Source organism: Streptopelia decaocto, assembly GCF_964273445.1.
Source record: "Streptopelia decaocto genome assembly, chromosome: 27".
NCBI classification, from domain to species: Eukaryota; Metazoa; Chordata; class Aves; order Columbiformes; family Columbidae; genus Streptopelia; species Streptopelia decaocto.
The window spans coordinates 1,412,854-1,432,237 of NC_138682.1; the positions used below are offsets into that span (position 1 = coordinate 1,412,854).

General features: G+C 55.6%; 2 protein-coding genes across 4 annotated transcripts in view; one reads left to right on the forward strand and one right to left on the reverse strand.

Annotated features, from left to right (window-relative positions):
* The window catches only part of R3HDM2 (R3H domain containing 2), a 30,913-nt gene extending 18,395 nt beyond the window's left edge, over window positions 1-12,518 (reverse strand). For all 3 annotated transcript variants that reach the window (XM_082073683.1, XM_082073684.1, XM_082073682.1), the window contains exons 1-2: window positions 12,386-12,518; window positions 882-1,080 (exon numbers count right to left, since the gene is read on the reverse strand). In XM_082073683.1, the coding sequence (XP_081929809.1) occupies window positions 882-1,049 (168 nt within the window). In that variant the 5' untranslated portion in view covers window positions 1,050-1,080; window positions 12,386-12,518. The remainder of the gene's footprint in view (window positions 1-881; window positions 1,081-12,385) is intronic.
* Window positions 12,519-13,865: 1,347 nt separating this feature from the next.
* LOC309450537 (inhibin beta C chain-like) lies at window positions 13,866-16,817 on the forward strand (the record flags this gene model as incomplete). The annotated part of the gene is made up of 2 exons (XM_082073474.1): window positions 13,866-14,205; window positions 16,075-16,817. The coding sequence occupies 2 exons, from the start codon at window positions 13,866-13,868 to the stop codon at window positions 16,815-16,817; spliced, it is 1,083 nt and encodes a 360-aa protein (XP_081929600.1).
* Between the last annotated feature and the right edge of the window lie 2,567 nt (window positions 16,818-19,384).

Sequence of the window (19,384 nt, forward strand, 5' to 3'; positions counted from 1 at the left end):
CTTGTCCTGTCACTGGTTGTCACCAGAAGAGCCTGGCTCCATCCTCCTGACACTCCCCCTTTCCATATTGATCCCCAGGAATGAGTCCCCCCTCAGTGTCCTCTTGTCCAGCTCCAGAGCCCCAGCTCCCTCAGCCTTTCCTCACACGGGAGATGCTCCACTCCCTCCAGCATCTTGGTGGCTGCGCTGGACTCTCTCCAGCAGTTCCCTGTCCTGCTGGAACTGAGGGGCCACAACTGGACACAAGATTCCAGGTGTGGTCTCCCCAGGGCAGAGCAGAGGGGCAGGAGAACCTCTCTGACCTACTGACCCCCCCCTTCTAACCCACCCCAGGTCCCATTGGCTTCCTGGCCACAAGGGCCCAGTGCTGGCTCATGGTCACCCTGCTGTCCCCAGGACCCCCAGCTCCCTTTCCCCTACGCTGCTCTCTAACAGCTCATTCCCCAACTTACACTGGAACCTGGGGTTGTTCCTACCCAGATGTAAGACCCTACACCCAGTTCTTCTGTTTCTGACTATCCTGGCTTCAGCTGGGATGGAGTTAATTTTCCTTCTGGTCTAGTGCTATGTTTTGGGTTTAGTCTGAGAAGAGTGTTGCTAATACACTGATATTTTGGTTGTTGCCCAGTAGCCAAGGACTTTTCACCTTCCCATGCTCTGCCTGGTGCACGAGGAACCAGGCAAAAGGTGCACGAAACGCCACTTCTACGTGGGAAAACTAGAACTCTCCTACCATTTCTGGGACGCGAAGGTGGTTCTGACACAGCGGATCACGAGAGACACAGCGCTGCTCTGATTTAAGAGGCGCTTGGCAAACTATGGTGTGTTTATAGGAGAGGGCGCAGACCGCGAAGGGCCGACCCGCGCGTCCGCTCCCTCACCTGCGATTCCTGGCGCACGCTGGCGTCCTCCCCCGCGTCCTTCTCCGCCTCCTCCTTGCTCGGTGACCTGGATACGTATTTGGTTTTGTTCACGGATTCCTCGACCACCTTTTTTTCAGACTCCTTCATTATTTCCAGAGCCTCCTGCGTTGTGGTGCTGGTTGACATCTTCAGCGCCTTACGACGCAGCGATGGGCACCTGCGAGGGGACAGAACGGGGTACAGGGAGTCAGGCCTGGCCACTGGAAATGACAACAGGCCTCAAGTTGTGCCAGGGGAGGTTTAGATTGGATATTAGGAGAAAATTCTTCATGGGAAGGGCTGTCGGGCATTGAACAGGCTGCCCAGGGCAGTGCTGGAGTCACCATCCCTGAAGGGGTTTAAAAGGCGTTTAGACGAGGTTTAGGGACGTGGTTTAGTGCTGGAGTTGGGTGAGGTTACGGTTGGACTTGATGATCCTGAGGGTCTCTTCCAACCGAAATGATTCTAAACCAGAGCCGATGTTTAACAACTTGTTTTATGAATCACTTTGGCAGATACGGCTGAAAAAGAGTCAGACCTCACATTTATCAACTCCTGGCTTTCTGTGGCAACTGCTAATATTCATTAACTAATTCAACCTCGTTCCCCTTTAATTTGTGGAGCTGCTGAACATAGAACATGTATTTGACTCTTATTACAGCTACAGGAATCAGTTCTACATACAGAAAGCGGCTCCCGGAGCAGCCCTGCAATAGGCTCAGTGTTGCTGAATCTCTTTCTCAATGCTGTGGATGAAGGGATCGAGTGCACCCTGTGGATGAGGGGATCGAGTGCACCCTTAGTCTGCTAATGACACCAAACTGGGTGGAGTGTTGATCTGCTGGAGGGTGGGAAGATCACACAGAGGGGTCTGGATCGATGGGCTGAGGCCAATTGTCTGAGGTTCAACAACAAGGCATGGAGATGAGGTTCTTAGGGATGTGGTTTAGTGCTGGAGTTGGGTGAGGTTATGGTTGGACTTGATGATCCTGAGGGTCTCTTGCAAGCAAAATGATTCTATGATTCTATTTTTACCCCCAAGCCAAGCGCCTCAGTCAAATCTGAGACGAGTAACGGGATCTTTTCTCATCATAGTGCAATGTAACTTCAGCATCACAACAAGCAGAACATAACCAGTTCTCCCTCTCCTCTTCCAGAAAAGACGACTCAGAGCCACCGAACTGACGTTTGTAGGCTGCCTCCTCCTGACAAAGCACCAACAGCCCTCCAGGATATCTCCCTTCGCATCAAACTCAGGGGAGATACGTGCACTGCAAGTGCTTCTCAATCGCAATGCTTCCGAGAGGAGGTTTCCTTTCGGAATGAATGAATCAGCCCCGCTCCCCCGGGACGGCCGGGGGCGATGGAGGGGGCGGCACACACGAGACAGCGGCTTGCGGAGAAAAGTGGAAGCTCATAGGGCATGGTGGGACTGAGCTGCGCCTTGCCAGGGAGAGGAAAAGATTGCAGAGAGGCAGCATTAGGGAAAGCGCAAAAATCTGTGTTAGAAAAGAGAAGCAGTGTAGGGGAAAGGGACCTGGGGGTCCTGGGGACAGCAGGGTGACCATGAGCCAGCACTGGGCCCTTGTGGCCAGGAAGCCAATGGGACCTGGGGTGGGTTAGAAGGGGGTGGTCAGTAGGTCAGAGAGGTTCTCCTGCCCCTCTGCTCTGCCCTGGGGAGACCACACCTGGAATCTTGTGTCCAGTTGTGGCCCCTCAGTTCCAGCAGGACAGGGAACTGCTGGAGAGAGTCCAGCGCAGCCACCAAGATGCTGCAGGGAGTGGAGCATCTCCCGTGTGAGGAAAGGCTGAGGGAGCTGGGGCTCTGGAGCTGGACAAGAGGACACTGAGGGGGGACTCATTCCTGGGGATCAAGATGGAAAGGGGGAGTGTCAGGAGGATGGAGCCAGGCTCTTCTGGTGACAACCAGGGACAGGACAAGGGGCAATGGGTGCAAACTGGAACACAGGAGGTTCCACTTAAATACGAGAAGAAACTTGTTTGTGGTGAGGGTGGCAGAGCCTGGCCCAGGCTGCCCAGGGGGTTGTGGAGTCTCCTTCTCTGCAGACATTCCAACCCGCCTGGTTCCAGGAGGTTTGCTGGTGCAACTGGTTAATTAAAACCAACAAACGAGCCTGTGAGAGGGGAGGGGGAAAGCAGCGGCCTTCTTCCAGCGTCACTTCACCACTCCGTGTGCAAGGCTTTAGTATTAGCATCATATATCACTGAGTAAGCACCTCCTGCAAGGTTAAATGATGATGCTCTCGTGAACAATTTGCTCATTGGCTTCCGCATCGCCCAATCAAAACCGCGGCTCCATGGCAACCGGCTCTGTCACCAGGGGCAACCAGCCCGGTTTGGGGGGGATGCAGGTTCCCCCTCCTCGCTCCCCTTCCCCAGCACAGCGTCTGCTGGTGAGAAAGGCTTTTTCACAGGGAAAAGCGGAGGCGGCGCGGTGGGGAGGGCGCTGCAAACTCAAGGCGTTAAAGCCTCCTCGGCGCTCCCTCTGCGCACCCGGGGATCTTCGGGAGACTTGAGTCTTCTCCTTTTCTACCGAGGCAGAGCAGCTGGGAAGCTTTTCCCATTGTAAAGCACACCTACCAGACGCAACAAGAGGCTGGAGGGAAAGGCTTTGCTAGTCGGACCAAGCAAAGCCACGTGGCTCCTGCATCATCTCCCTCGCAGGCTCCGTTTGGGCTGTTCTGCCTGCACTGATGCTGCTGATGAGGGCAAAGCCAGCACCCCATCCAAAATCTGCAACCTCAGCTTGGGAACAAACAGGTAAAGAGCCTTTGAAGCAAACTGCTGGAAAAACAGCGAGGTTACAGCTCTAGCGAGAACAAGCACCTGGTTCAGTAAGAAAGAACTCAAGAACACCCATAAGCTACAACTTTCAGCCAACAAATCAACCTCTCAAGTCTCCCCATTGAACAGAGGGGTTGAATTCCTCACTACCAAAACTTAGCGAAAGCAAATCAATGAGCAAAAAAAGCAGGAGGGCAGATGTGTTTGGCCGCACAGGCTCCCGGTGCTTAGTCATGGCTTCAAATCTCCATCTCCACCCCCACATTGCATCAAAGAGGCGGAAGGATGATGCGGATGGAAGGGTCTGGCTCCAGGTGGACAGGGGAGAGACAACCTGATGTGAACAAGGGGACGGGAAACGCTGTTCGCTGGGACAGGCGCAGGCAGCGCCGCTGACCGGCACAACAGCCGGTAGGTGTGTTCTGGGGAACAGCCGAACTATCACCATGGCTGCAGCTCTCAGTTGTGCGGTACATGCATGGATTTCATTACGTAGAACGTTTCGAGCCACAGGATAATTTCAAGGGGAAGAAAACAACCAAACCCAACCGGTTATTTTGTTACCTCTCTCACTCAATTCAAGCACTAAAATCAGGATAAGCATCAACTCGCTATTACTGGACTCCAAGACGGACACAACCGGCGGCAGCGCTGCCCAAACCATCTTCACGTGGCACACAAGAATTCAATGTGCCACAACCATAAAGGCGCATTGGCATCTGAGCTAAGAGAGAATCGAAAAGACACGGCGTGCTGCGCCCGTGGGCTTCCAAAAGCCAAACTTCAATAGCCTGACGTGTCCACCTGGATGCGACTCGGGGGGTTTTCTATCCAGAGCGCTGCTGTCAGGGTCCACCGCACCATCACTGAGGCAGTTGCGGAATTTGGGGGCTCGCAACCAAAGGGAAACAGCGAAAGGATAAAGGGGTGTGTTGGTGTTTTTCCCTACGCGTGAAAAGCGCTGGTTGGGTGGAGCAGCGGCAGGAAGAGTCGCCATCAGGCTGATGGGGAAACTTGAACGGAGAGCTGAGCGATGCGGTGGGAGATGGTTTCTCTGGGGTCCCCTGGGCAGAAGGGTGGGATAAGAAAAGAGAAGCGTGAGATGAGAAGCTCCCCATCCAAAAGTTCTTTCCCTTCTCCGCTTCGCAGCGCTTTCTCCTCTCCCCATCTATTCCCGTCCTCATCCCAAGCGCAGGGAACTGCTCCCGTGACGTCAAAGCGGTTTCCCAGCAACAATTAAGAGGGTTGGCCACCACGGGGGTTTCCTCAAAAGCCAGCGAGGAATTATCCACCTCCTTTCCACAGTGTCAAGACTCAATAGGGCAGCATTGAGCAGGAACCTCTGTTAACCCCTCGGCGCCCGGAGGAAAACCCGGCGCTGCTCCCGCCGACGCGCGGCCTCATTCTTTCAGACAACCCCATGCAGAATTCCTTCCGCCTCGCCCCATCCGGAACGAAATACAGGAGACATCTGCAGATAGAGAGGTGGCAACACGCTCAGGAACAAGGCACAACGTTAGAAATAGCTCTTAACGCCTTGCTGGCACCTTCCTGTTGTGCCCGTGCCAGAGCGAGGGATCCCCAGCCCAGCTCGCTATTCCCGATGCTCAAACTTCACTAATCAGACCCAAAGCATTGCAGCTCTTCCTTGGGAAGAAGGAAAAGAGTCGGGCTGCTCTTTATATCCACTTTTCTATTTTCAAGATGCTCCTTCTGCTACCGCGCTGGCAGAGGACACGGAGCCACTTGTCACCAAGTACAAGTCACTGGGGCTGGTTTCCAGGTGGGATCCAGAAATTGGTTTGATCGCTGCAGCTGCTGTTTGCAGAGTCTCGAGCCACAGGTGATGCTTCCAGTTTAAATAAGCATTTAAAGACACTAAGGAAAGGGAAAACCAGCTCTGATGAACCTGAGTGAAGATCCTGCAGCGCGGTAACTGCACCTCCAGCCCAAGAAACCCAGCTCCAGGCACTGAATCTCAAATGAATGGAACATCACTTCCAGCGCTTTGATTTTTAGGCAGGACTGGATGATTAATGTGTGGGAAGGATTTGAAGGCTATCGAAACTCCTGATCCCACTAAAACCAAGCCAAACTCAGCGATGGCTTTAAAATAGTTTAAAACCGGGGTTAATACATCCGTGAACACAAACACAGTCCTGCAGAACACGGAACTGCGCGAGGTAGCCTGGAAGCGTCATATGGCCCATAGCCAATGAACCAGGCAACATTGCTCATCAACTAGCCAGCTTTGATCAGGTAAATCCTTTAAAGCGCAAGCCGGCAGAGGAGCGGGAAGTATTTTGGCTCTGCAAAGTGATGGGAAGCGACGCAGCGGCGCAGAGAGCAGGAGAAGCCCTGAGACCGTCACGGGAACTCCTTAATGACATGGCTGCTTATCGGGGATTCCCCCGCTCCGGTGGGTGCGACGCCGGCGTCGCAAAACGAGGCAAAAACACACGTCTTGAATGGGATCACAGAGCCACATATTCATTACTGCACCATTTTAAATTAACCCCATCAAGCAGCTGTCGCTTGAACGGTGGCAGGTCCCCCATCCCCAAAACACTTGTATTTATACACTGTATGTTGCACGGTGGGGATATAGGGAGAGGAAGTCAACCCTCCTCAAGCCAAAAATAATTGAAGATCTATTCTAAAAATAAACTCACCGTGGCGGTTCTGTGCTCTGGGCAGGTCATCTGTTCCCCGATCTCAACGCAGAGCTCATGGTCACGACCGCTCGGAGAGGAATTTTGCCCAAATCATCTTGCTCCTTCGGGGCCAGCTCTCCACCCGAACGAGACGGCAGCGATTTGCGCTGCTGCTCCGGCGAGCTAATTGCTCCGACAAGCGGCTCGGAAGCGAAGCAGAGCCCAGCTGTTCGGAGGATGTCATCGAGAGCTCTGCCAATAGCCACATGCGCACCCCCTCCTGCTCTCATTCAAACACTTGCATGGAGCTGCCTCCACGCCGCCCCGAAAAGGCTTTAAAGACACAGCCCCCACAGTTCCCCGCCAGCAACTGGAGGCAGCGCAGGAGCAAAGAGGGGCCACAGCATCTTCCAGAGGACGGACGGCGCTTTGCGGAACGTCCCACCTGTGCGCAGGTAGGTCGTGGGCAGCCTCACGTCACTGCGATGTTTCCAAGGGGTCCGTTAATGGTTTAATTGGGTCTTTTTCTTGCTCGTTTACTAGTGATGAAATGCTGACAGGCGCACGGAACGAGATGCAAATCACAGAATTCTTTCTGGACTAGCGGGCGATGATACGGGGTTTATTAATCATAGAATGATTTCGCTTGGAAGAGCGATTCATCAATCCAACCATAACCCAACTCCAGCACTAAACCATGGCCCTAAACCTCGTCTAAACGCCTTTTAAACCCCTCCAGGGATGGTGACTCCAGCACTGCCCTGGGCAGCCTGTTCAGTGCCCCACAGCCCTTTCCTTGAAGAATTTCTTCCCAATATCCAATATTTTAAACCTCTCCTGGTGCAACTCGAAGCCGTTTCCTCTTGTTTTATCACTTGGGAGCACAGACCAACCCCCACCATGCTCCAAGTTGTATCCAGGTGTCTGCCCAAGGAAACAGAACCACGATCTCCACGCGGTGCCAGCCAGTTTCCCCCCTTTTGAACTCATTATTGTGTGTTTTTCATTCCCAGCACCTACGCAGGCCCCTGAGCTTCAAACCTGGACTTCTGAGCCCCGAAGAAGGTACTTGACCAACAAAGAAGTGATAGAGTTCAAGTCCACGGGCAGTTCTCCAACACACCTTGCACAGGCCAAGGGTCTTTGCTCCACAGAACCTTAAAATCGCCAAAACCCCCTAGTGTTCTGCTGCATTTCAATCCAATTTAAAGACAGTCGCTGGCAGGCTCTACTCTGTGTAAGGAACGTTTAACGAAGGAACGGACACCGTTGCTTTTACAAAACCGAGGAGCTGGTGCCTGATCCCAGTCGGGGGAACGAGACACATCAGACTATGAATCCTTAATGTAAAACGAAGTCTCTTCAACTAATCCCGGGATGCAAATTGATACCTGTATTTACAAGTTAATCTGGGAGGACGGGTGGCCAAAGAACCAGGAATCCGTATTTTAAATAGATCGGTAAGGGGAAGGGTATTGTTAGAATGAGATGAATGAGATGGGTAAACTGAGGCAGGGCCGGGGGTCTGTAAACCCCGTGGTACCAACCACTGGGGAGCAGGGGAGGGAATTTGCGGCGGGATTTGGGGGATATAAGCGGGGTTTTTTGCGCTATTCTATATGCCGACCTTTAGGTAAAACACCCCATCTTGCAAAATTGAGAATAAAATCTGCTTTGCTGAGAGATCCTACCTGGGCCTTTTCTATTGGCAAGATGATTGTTTTCTACTCTCCGGAGCCTGGCAATGGCAAGATTAATACTAGAAAAGAAGGGAACTTAGGATGCTGTTCTTCCCTTCTACCAGATCTTCCCGTTTCCAAAGCAGCCCACCCTAAGCACCCAAGAACACACCGCGAGCTTAGGACCCTCTGCTGAACCCACTGTCAGTTCCCACCATTGATGTTAAAGCGGAACGAAAAGCAGCTCCGCACCGTTTGCTCGGGTACCCGTGAAACCGGCTCAGGGAAAACCGGGCACGGAAATCGCAGCAGCTCCGGGTGTCGTCTGTGCCCAACACCAGGACATCGCCGAGCAAACAACGCTTGGAGTCTACTCCGGTTTCTGACCCCGCGTTCTGCACATGGAGCTGCAAGGCTGGAGCTCCAGGCAGTAATAAAGCATTTTGGTTTAAAAAGGGACCTTCCCTTCGAATCTGGAGCAGCGGAGGGTGTGTTATCATGGCAACCATCCCCTCCCCGTCTGCCCCGGCGAGGAGAGCGTTAAACACGCAGAGAGGCGAGCGACCCTGTGCTGGCACGGGCTGCAAGCAAAGCCCAGCGGCCCCTCCAGCCCCTCTCGGCGCGTTTGACATGAACCAAATCTGTCAATGGCTCAAGACAGACACGTGGGCAGTAACGAGCGGTGGAAAAAACGTAGCGTGCGCGCGCTCCATTCAGCTCCGAACGCTGATAAATAATTCAGGAGGAGAAATGCCGCAATACAGAGCGCAGCGCCGCTTAAAAATAGAACATGCGCCGATGCCAGAGGAACGGGGGGAGAATCAGAGAGAGGCGGCGTGAACTACAGCGTGTGTGTCCACAAGGCGGGCAGCCCGGGGGTGCTGCAGCGCCCCAGCTCTGCGTATTGAGCCCGGCACATGGCGAGCTGTTTACCCTTTAAACTGGGAATCCAAACAGTTCTGATGATGATGAGCATGGCAGCCAGGGCTGCCCCTCCTGGATCGGAGCCCTGTGGCGAAGCGCCTGCCCAAAAAAAGAGGCGGCGGAGCCAGCGCTGGGTGGGAAGACGCGGGGACTTGGGATCAGAGACGTTCAGCTCGGAGGACTTAGTTGGTACAATCTGTTTGCTATTGGGGGGTGAAGGTGGAACGAGCGCCAGCTGTTTCTAATGGCACAATTAAAGCCTTTTTCTCTATCCAGCTGTTCTTAAATTCAGGCGCTTTCACGCATCGTTCGTAACATGGCAAACTGTCCCACCACCTCCATCCCACAAAATAGATGTAATAGACAAAAATATATGAATATACTATACATCACCACCCTGTTAGGCAACAACATACTGTTCTCTCCACATTCCACCACCTTTCTTGCACTAAAAACCACGTGTTAAACACCAAACACTTTGCTAACCTAAAATATTCACCTGCCTCAAGACGTCTTGATGTAGGTGTGACCTGACACAAACCGCTCACTTGTGAAGAAGAACGACACCGGTTTCCCAAGTGCTTCCCAGATAGGAAACGCCGCTAAGAAGAAAATACAGTAAATTTCGGATAGGGAAAATTAAAATGCTATTAGGTAGAGTTAATTCAAAACCTAATGAATGCACACGCAGAGGCGGCTTTCCATCAATATTTTGGGATTCCCCCCCCCAGCCGGCTGCTATTTCTGGAAAGCACGTCATGGGACTGTATATTATGAAAGGAAGATGGGATGGAAGGAGTCCAACCAATCTTCTATACATTATCAGACTTGCAGTTATGACAAGAATAAATCTCCCAACGGCATCAGAATCTCCAACCGCAAAGTTTTGTGCATTGAAAAGCTGATGATGGGCACCTGAAGTAAATCCCATGTTAAAAAGCCATTTATGCCTCTGCCCCTTGCTTGGTCGAGGTCATAGGGGGTGCCAACTTTTCCTCCTGCACCCCAAATGGAGAATTTCCTGGATAAAAACCCCTTCTGCTAAGCGAGCAGATCAAAGAGAACCTATTAATGCTCCTGCTAGTGGCAAGACAGAACCATGACACCGATCCTCAGCGCAGAACCGGCCACTAGACATCCATCGTCATTTATTCGCCTCGTTATGTCGGTACAACCCCCAGCACAGAGTCGCTTATGGGCCAGAGGTTTTGTTACCCAAGGAGCTTGTTCCCATAGACTGAGTGCATTTGTACCCATAAAAGCCCCAATATCAGGCAACAGGGCAGAATCGCTCCCCGTGCACCAGCACAAAGCCACGTGCTAAAACCCCATAAACATATCACATGCGAAAGTTGAGGGTTTTGCCAGTTTTGGGGGAGCTAAAGCCTCCCAAAAGAGGAGATACACAAAACACCTTCTGTGATAGAGCGGCTCTTGTGTCTAAACTCGGCTCGGGAGAAAATCAGTTTCTCAAAGCAATAGGAAGATTTAAAAACTTCATTAAATAAATCCAAGCGAGCTGCTATAAAGAGCAGACTGCATCTGCCCACACCCGATAATCATCGCTGAAATTCACTGGGAGGCAGCAGTGACTCAGCCTGCGGTACAGAGACAGCCTGTGCTCCCACTACATAATGAAACCGGGCTCGATACGAAACCATAAATCCGCATGCGCCCCGTTGACAACAGACATGCCGGGGAATCCCGGCGCTGGCAGACAGGAGTCAGGAGCCCTTCCCCTTGCTGCCCACGCTCGGGCACAGCAACAGCCCCGCAGCGGCGCGTCTCACCTCGGCTTCCATCCGGGACGCGGGTCGCGTCATCCTGGGTTTAAATAGAGCGCAGAAATCAAGAGAATGTTCAAGAGAAGATGGAGAAGAGCGTGGTGTATTTGAAGAAGGAGGGGGGCGAACGCTGGTTCTCAGCTACATCCCACTATCCTTTCAAATGTCAGCTCCGGCTCTTGAGAAAAGACATTCTACCAAATTGGCGTGGTGCACAGGATGCGAGAGGCCACGGTCTGCTCTAAAATGCACCGTGTTCTGGCCAGATTTAGAAGCATCTGCTTCTCCCAGCTCAGTGACTGCAGCTCCTACCCCAAACCAGCAACAAACAACAAAACACCCAAGGAGAAATGTGACAGAACTAATTAGCTCCTTTAATTGCACTCTGCTGAATGGGCTACCAGCCTTGACCCTCACAGCTGCAGCTCAAAGTTTGACCACATTATATATCTCTGAATTGAGAGGAATACAGAATATAACTTCTCAGTTTTGATCACAGGAAGGTTGAAGCAAATGAAGCTACTAAGACTCAGCCAAAGAGGAGGGCGACGCTGTCTGATATTGTTAAATCAAGCCAGGTTTTGTTCTGCGCACGTCGCTCCAACTGTCCCTGAGGAACCACTCGGCAAAGACCGCGATGCCCTGAGGGGTCAAGTGGCCCCGTAACCTCCTCATCTCCAGGGCACCAGCCCCCATTCGCAAGCAGGCGGACAGATAAGGGAATGGCCCATATCCAAGTGATGTTTCCCCTTCACAAGTGGCAGGAATTGATTTGGGAGCCTTAACCCAGCTCCTCAAGAGCCGGGTGGCATCTCCAGCAAAGCGTGGCCATGGAGGGCAACCTGTTGAAAGGCATTAATAGGACAAGGGGGCATGGGTTTAAACTCTGCCAGGGGAAATTTAGGCTGGATATTAGAAAGAAATTATTTACAGAGAGAGTGGTCAGGCATTGGAATGGCTGCCCAGGGAGGTGCTGGACTCACCGTCCTGGAGGTTTTTAAACTGAGATTGGACACGGCGCTTAGTGCCATGATCTAGTCAATGGACTGGAGCTGGACCAAGGGTTGGACTGGATGATCTCTGAGGGCTTTTCCAACCCAGTGATTCTGTGATTCTGTGTGATCCTCACCTGGGCAAGCCCCGCAGCAGCGGATCGCCATCCACAGGCCCACCTGTTGCTCTCCCTCCTCGGCCTCTCGCAAGTACAAAGTGCGCTGGAAACACAGGGGCAGCTCTTGCGGGCTGGAGCAAACCCAGGGGATTTCTACTTTAGTTTTAATTCATAAGCACAAGCTGCAGGACGCACCTCCAGCAGAAAACAACAACCGGCAAGAAACGCTCCGACAGCTCCTCAGAGGAGCAGAACGGGGAGGAGAAGCAGGAGAGAAACAGCGGGGAGGTGCTGGGAACCCCCACGGCAGCGCCCCAGCGAAGGCTCGTCCAAACCGACACCCGCCGATGGGGACGGCGCGGGGCTGCGAGCCCTCCCGGCGCCGCCACCGCCGCCACCGGGGCGGACACCGAGCGCGCCCCGGGACTCACCGCTCGGCTCCAGGGCCGCGGGGTCCCCGGGGGCACCGCCACAAGCCGCCCCGCGCTCCGGCCCCGACCCGCCGCCCGCCCCCCCCAGCACTTACCGGGCCGGGCCCTGCGCCGCGGGGCCGCCGCCGCCACCCCGGGCCGGGCCTGCGCCAGCGCGGGCCGCCCGGGCGGGGCGGCGGGCGGACGGCGGGACAGGATGGGGGGGAAGGGGCGGCCGGAACGGGGAGAAAAGGGGAAGAAACGGGAAAAAAAAAAAAAAAAAAAGGAAAAAAAAAAGGGGGGGGGGAGGGGGGAAAAAAAAAGGAAAGAAGCGGGCGGGCCCCTCCCCCGCCGGGCGTGCGCGCTGCGTCACTGCTCCGTGCGCGTTGCGTCAGCAGAGCGCGCCCGTTGTCGTGGCAACCGGCCGGACGCGGCGCCCCGGGAAGGCGGGAGGGGCGCGGCAGCGACCCCTGGTGTGGTGGAGGTGGCAGCGGGGAGCGCGGACGTTCCCGCCATTCGGGGGTAAGGCTCCACCCCCGAGGCCCCGCCCCTGGGGAGCCCCGTGTCACACAATCACACAGTCACAGAGTGTCAGGGGTTGAAGGGACCTGGAAAGCTCATCCAGTGCAATCCCCCCATGGAGCAGGAACACCCAGATGAGGTTCCACAGGAACCAGGCGGGTTGGAATGTCTGCAGAGAAGGAGACTCCACAACCCCCTGGGCAGCCTGGGCCAGGCTCTGCCACCCTCACCACGAACAAGTTTCTGCTCAGATTTAAGCGGAACCTCCTGTGTTCCAGTTTGCACCCATTGCCCCTTGTCCTGTCACTGGTTGTCACCAGAAGAGCCTGGCTCCATCCTCCTGACACTCCCCCTTTCCATATTGATCCCCATGAATGAGTCCCCCCTCAGTGTCCTCTTGTCCAGCTCCAGAGCCCCAGCTCCCTCAGCCTTTCCTCACACGGGAGATGCTCCACTCCCTGCAGCATCTTGGTGGCTGCGCTGGACTCTCTCCAGCAGTTCCCTGTCCTGCTGGAACTGAGGGGCCACAACCGGACACAAGATTCCAGTTGCGTTCTTGGTCCCAGACAACCTGCCTTGGCCAAGGGAACAAACACACCCCAGCAGTGGCACCCAGGCAGGTGACAGTCGTCCCTGCACACAACGTGAGCCCCCCGGGGCAGCAGGGGCTGCCCAGAGCGTGGTGCAGGACACCACCATGTTGCGGTGCGGGACCCTGGGAACGGGGCTCCCTAGGGGTGGTGTGAGACCCTCGGTTCAAGCCGCAGCCCCCGGGCAGCCTCTGCCGAGCGGGGGCACCATCCGCCCTTGTGCACGTTAACCCGGCTCCCCCGTGCCCGCAGACACTCCGGCGGGATCACAGGGGCGTTTATCTTGTCCGGGATCAGCCAATATTTGTGGCCACGTCAGGAGAACGAGCCCATCCTCACTCTGCTCCAGCGCTGCCGTCCCGCCGCCACACTCCGCTCTCCCAGCCCCGGCGCCGCTGTCCCAGTTCGACTCCGACTTATCGGGCGGCCGGAGGAACGCCTGGGTTTGCTTGAGACCCCCAGGTTGTCACGTCTGGCACCGGCGATGACAACCATCGTGGCTCTCCTGCTCCTGAGCCTCCTGAGGATGGCGGCTCCCAAAGGCGTGTGGTGCCCATCCTGCGGGCTGGCCGCCCTGGCGCCCAGCGTGCAGCGGGACGTCCTCATCGCGCTGGCCAAGCAGAGCATCCTCTCCAAGCTCCACTTGCCGGACAAGCCCAACGTCACGCAGCCCACGTCCGGACGGGCGCCGCTGAGCGCTCTGCGCAGGCTGCGTGTGCCGCGCCCCGGCACGGCCGCCCCGCCGGGGCTGCGCCGTGGCGGCCGCGTCCTGCGTCCCGGGGGGGGCGTGCAGGAATACGAGATCTTGAGCTTTGCCGAGGCAGGTTTGTACAGACCCCACGTCCCATGGGCCTTGAGGTTGGGGGGCACGGGGGGAAAGTGGGGAGATTTCCTCCGTTGCATTAACATTCCTAAAGCTTTGCATGAGGGCATCACGCTCCTGCGAGCAATGCCAGGCTACGACTAGCAACGAGAAGCTCCATATCCAGAACCTTTGCATCCACACCCCGATCTTATCTCAACCAGCCACCCCTCGCCACGGGCAGGGAAACACCACCGAGTTTTGGGACCCTCTCATTTCCACGTGGGACGCGTTGGGGCGAGGGGGTAGGCACAGGGATACATGCAATTTGTTGTCCATTTCTGTTGAAGCCTCCCCGTTTGTGTTAGAGGTGGAGGGGTCAGATAGCCGTGTTTTTCAGAACGTGTTTTTAAGCCTAGATTCCCTTTAGCTCGCAGCGTTTGGACTTAGGCTCCGAAGCCCATCTGCTTCCCGCACTCAGCCGTGTCTCTGCTTCCTACGCAAAGCCGTGGGTTTTGTGTAGGAACCAGAATCAGCTCCAGAATCAGCTGCATTGCTGGGGGACAGGGCTCTCCAAGGCGTGCTCAGGGTTCCTGACAGGTGTCACTAGAAAAACAGTGTCCTATACCCCCCACTTCACCCAGACAGATACAGCCGCCTTTGGAAAGAAGCAGAATTGCTGCAGAGCATCCTTGTGCATCGTCGCTTTGCCCAGCCCAAAGTGCTGCTTGGTGAGGGTTGCGGGGCACACACCGTCAAAGGATCCCAGAGTGTCAGGGGTTGAAGGGACCTGGAAAGCTCATCCAGTGCAATCCCCCCATGGAGCAGGAACACCCAGATGAGGTTCCACAGGAACCAGGCGGGTTGGAATGTCTGCAGAGAAGGAGACTCCACAACCCCCTGGGCAGCCTGGGCCAGGCTCTGCCACCCTCACCACCAACAAGTTTCTGCTCAGATTTAAGTGGAACCTCCTGTGTTCCAGTTTGCACCCATTGCCCCTTGTCCTGTCCCTGGTTGTCACCAGAAGAGCCTGGCTCCATCCTCCTGACACTCCCCCTTTCCATATTGATCCCCAGGAATGAGTCCCCCCTCAGTCTCCTCTTGTCCAGCTCCAGAGCCCCAGCTCCCTCAGCCTTTCCTCACCCGGGAGATGCTCCGCTCCCTCCATCATCTTTGTGTCTCTGCGCTGGACTCTTTCAATCAGTTCCCTGTCCTCCTTGGTTCGCATGGCTGCTGTGGGATAGCGAGGGCTTGCCATGTCCTTGAAGACCCCTGGGAACAATGCTCCTCCGCAGCACATTGTGTTCCAGCACACGGGACAATAGGGAGCTGTCTCCCGGCTCGGTGGAGCGTCTGCTGGAAGCAGAAGAGCTGGCGTGAGCCATGGGGCTGAGCTCAGGCTTTTCATATAGTCTTTACCAGCTCGTGCCTTTTTGCTGTAATAGTAACATATCATTGGCCAATTTTTGCTAACGTCAATGTTTTACTCCCTTCTTTCTCACGGCTACACCTTAATATCTCCAGATACTCCTTTACTCCCATCTTCCTCACAGGTAGGCCTTAATATCTTCAAGGCTAATTTCAGTTTCCATACCCCTCGCCATAGTTTCCCACAGCGAATGTCTTAAACACAAGGCTGGTTTACACAGCCAGATAACCCGCTCCAGAACCCTGCAGCAGCTTCACTGGCAGGGCGGGTGGAGGTGGAACCAAACCAGGTTCAGCATCAGCCCAGCATAAGGAGGACAAGAGCAGCGCAGGGAAGGGGCAGCCCCTCAGCATCTCCGTGTACTGTTTGGCTTTGACATCCCCCCCATTTGGTGGCCTTCAGCTTTGGGAGCTCCATCATCCTCCCTTCAGCTCCTGACTCTGCTTTCGGTTCTGTGCGCAGGGTCCTTCACCTCCCGCAGCGTTCGCCTGCATTTCCGCTTCACTCGGGAGCTGGCTGGGAGCACCGAGATCCTCCAGGCCACCCTCTACCTGTTCTGGGTGGCCCGCGGCCCTGGGACGCGTCCCGTCACCGTCAGACTCTTGCAGTCAGATCCAACGGGGCTCAATGTGACGGTGGCCAACGAGACACAGCTGGAGGTGCCCAGGGCCGGCTGGGCCACGCTGGACGTGGGCCGAGCCGTCCAGAGCCTCTTTGGCCGAGGGAGCCAAAGGCTCACGGTGGAGCTGGAGATGCTGGAGGACCGGGGGGCTCCCCTCCTGCTTGGCCACAGTGATTCCCACTGGCCGTTCGTGGCAGCGCGGGCGCGGGACAGGGCGCCCCACCGAGTGCGGCGGCGCGGCATTGAGTGCGGCGCGGACTCTCGGATGTGCTGCCGCAAGGAATTCTTCGTGGACTTCAAGGAGATCGGCTGGGAGGACTGGATCATCCAGCCGGAGGGCTATCACATGAACTACTGCGCGGGGCTCTGCCCCCTGCACATGGCCGGCATCCCCGGCCTCGCCGCCTCCTTCCACACGGCCGTCCTCAACCTCATCAAAGCCAACAACGCGGACGCGGCCGTGGACTCCTGCTGCGTCCCCACGCGGCGTCGCCCCCTCTCGCTGCTCTACTACGACCGCGACAGCAACATCGTCAAGACCGACATCCCCGACATGATTGTGGATGCGTGCGGTTGTACCTGAGCGGCTCCCCTCCTCCCGGCCCCGCTCTGGCACTGCGATGGGAACCCTGCCCAGGTGTTTTCTCCTCCTGAGGATGAAGTATCAAGGGTGATGCTGACTCTGCAAGTCCTCTCCTCCCTCCCAGCTCTTTTCCCCCTTCAGATCTGCCCATGGATTCCTCTCTGCTCATGAGCCACAGGCTCGGAGACGCATTCCTGATGGACGCCAGACCCTCTACCTGCAGAGCACGACTTCCCGGGCACGTCCGGCCGCTGGTCCCAGGAACGTGTGCTCTGCAGGTAATGGGTTCCAGCAGCGGACACCTCAGTGTGCTGAGGAGACAGGAGCTGAAAAGATGCTGGGGGGTGGGGAGGTGTCGTGGTTTCACCCGAGCTGGCCATACAACCACACAGCCGCTCACTCGCCCCTCACACACTCCCCCGGTAGGGGAGAGAATCAAAAGGGAAGGGAGAAACTTGGATTGAGATCAACACAGCTTAATAAAATAACAAAATACTAATATGCTACTAGTAAATATATATATAAAATAGAAATAAAAGATGCTCGAGGTAATTCCCTATGAACTCTGGCCAAAACTGAGCAGCCAGTCCCAGCAAACCACACGTGGCCCAAAGAGCCGATCCCAGAGAGAGAAAAGAGAGGAGAAAGGCAGAAAGGCCCAGAGGCCTCTGCAAAATGGTAAAAGCCGAACTAAACGTCCCGACTGAACTTCCCAGCTACCCCAGAGGCAGAGAGAAGAACCAGAGAGATCGGAAGAAGAACCAGCTGGAAGGTCCTGACATTCTTAAATAATGAGCAGGATGCTAATGGGCTGGAACACTGTGGTTGCTCCGTGTGGGTGTCAGTCCAGCTCTGTCCGTCCATCCCCTTCCTCGCTGCCTCACCCCTGTGGGCAGAGCTCAGAGTGTCCTTGGCTCTCAGAGCAGAGCGATTCAAACCATGGGGTGTTACCTGCTTGTTCTCAAGCTAAGTCCAAATCACGAGCGTGCTGGCTGGGAAAAGAAAGGTTTGTAACTACAGGACGCAAATTAACCCATTTTCAGTCGAAGCAGCACATGACATCCCGTGTGTCGTGGGGCAGGTTCTCCCACCTGCACCTGCATCTCCCATCAGGTCACAGCACCCGCTGTGCTCAGCTCCAGGTCCTGGTGCCTCCAGGGCTCAGGGCTGAAGGGTTCCCGCTGACCCAGCTGCTGCACGAGCAGGGTGGAAGACTTGGGAATCAATACTGTCTGGGACCCAAGGCCACTTGCGCAAACGCAAAGCGGGTTTGCTCTTTGTTTTGTTGTTTGTTTTTTTTTTTTTCTTTTTTTTTCCCAACACCTCTTTTCGCCACCTGTATTTATCGAACGAACAGCTTTCCTGGGGCCAGTGCGGAGTTCTCGAGGCTGCAGCAGCCATTGGTAGAACAGGGCCAGACCTACGAGTTGTCACCGTGTTGCCTTCTGTCGTCTGGGCTGCGGTACAGACAGCGCAAACCTCACCGGGCGGCTGCGTCCGAATGGACATGAAGGTCATAGACTCACACAGAACCCCAGAGTGTCAGGGGTTGAAGGGCCCTGGAAAGCTCATCCAGTGCAATCCCCCCATGGAGCAGGAACACCCAGATGAGGTTCCACAGGAACCAGGCGGGTTGGAATGTCTGCAGAGAAGGAGACTCCACAACCCCCTGGGCAGCCTGGGCCAGGCTCTGCCACCCTCACCACCAACAAGTTTCTGCTCAAATTTAAGTGGAACCTCCTGTGTTCCAGTTTGCACCCATTGCCCCTTGTCCTGTCACTGGTTGTCACCAGAAGAGCCTGGCTCCATCCTCCTGACACTCCCCCTTTCCATCTTGATCCCCAGGAATGAGTCCCCCCTCAGTCTCCTCTTGTCCAGCTCCAGAGCCCCAGCTCCCTCAGCCTTTCCTCACACGGGAGATGCTCCACTCCCTGCAGCATCTTGGTGGCTGCGCTGGGCTCTCTCCAGCAGTTCCCTGTCCTTCTTGAGCTAAGGGGACCACAACTGGACACAATATTCCAGGTGTGGTCTCCCCAGGGCAGAGTAGAGGTCCTGCTGATTTGGGGCGCTCCCCCAAGAGAGTTGAAGTCTCTGAGGCCCCTCCCTGGCAGCTTGAGGTTAGGGCAGAACACATTGTCCGGGGGGTTTTCCAGCCACCTGAAAACGTGCCCTCCATGGTGTCTTCAGGTCGGAGGTTCCCCGGCCGAGCAGGGTCCAGGGTCCCGCAGCGCAGACTCTTCCCCTCTCTCCCACGCAGACGGCGCTGACCCAGCGCTCGAGCCATGCCCTTGGGCTGTGCCAGATCTGACACGGGAGGGAACACGGGGCGCCGCCAGGTGCTGTCCCCTCGGGCTCCGCTCCGGGCGGGCACGGGGATGCGCGGCTGCTGCCGGTGGCTCCTGGAAGGAGCCGCTGCCAGTATCAACAGACCCTGAGACAAAGGTCCAAGTGCGCTGCGCCAAGGTGGCCCTTGGCAGGGCCTGGAGCGCAGGGGAGGGGTGGGAATTCCTGAAAGCCTCCGCTGTTGCCTTGAAAAGGATTAATTTTTAATTTTCAGCCTCACGGGC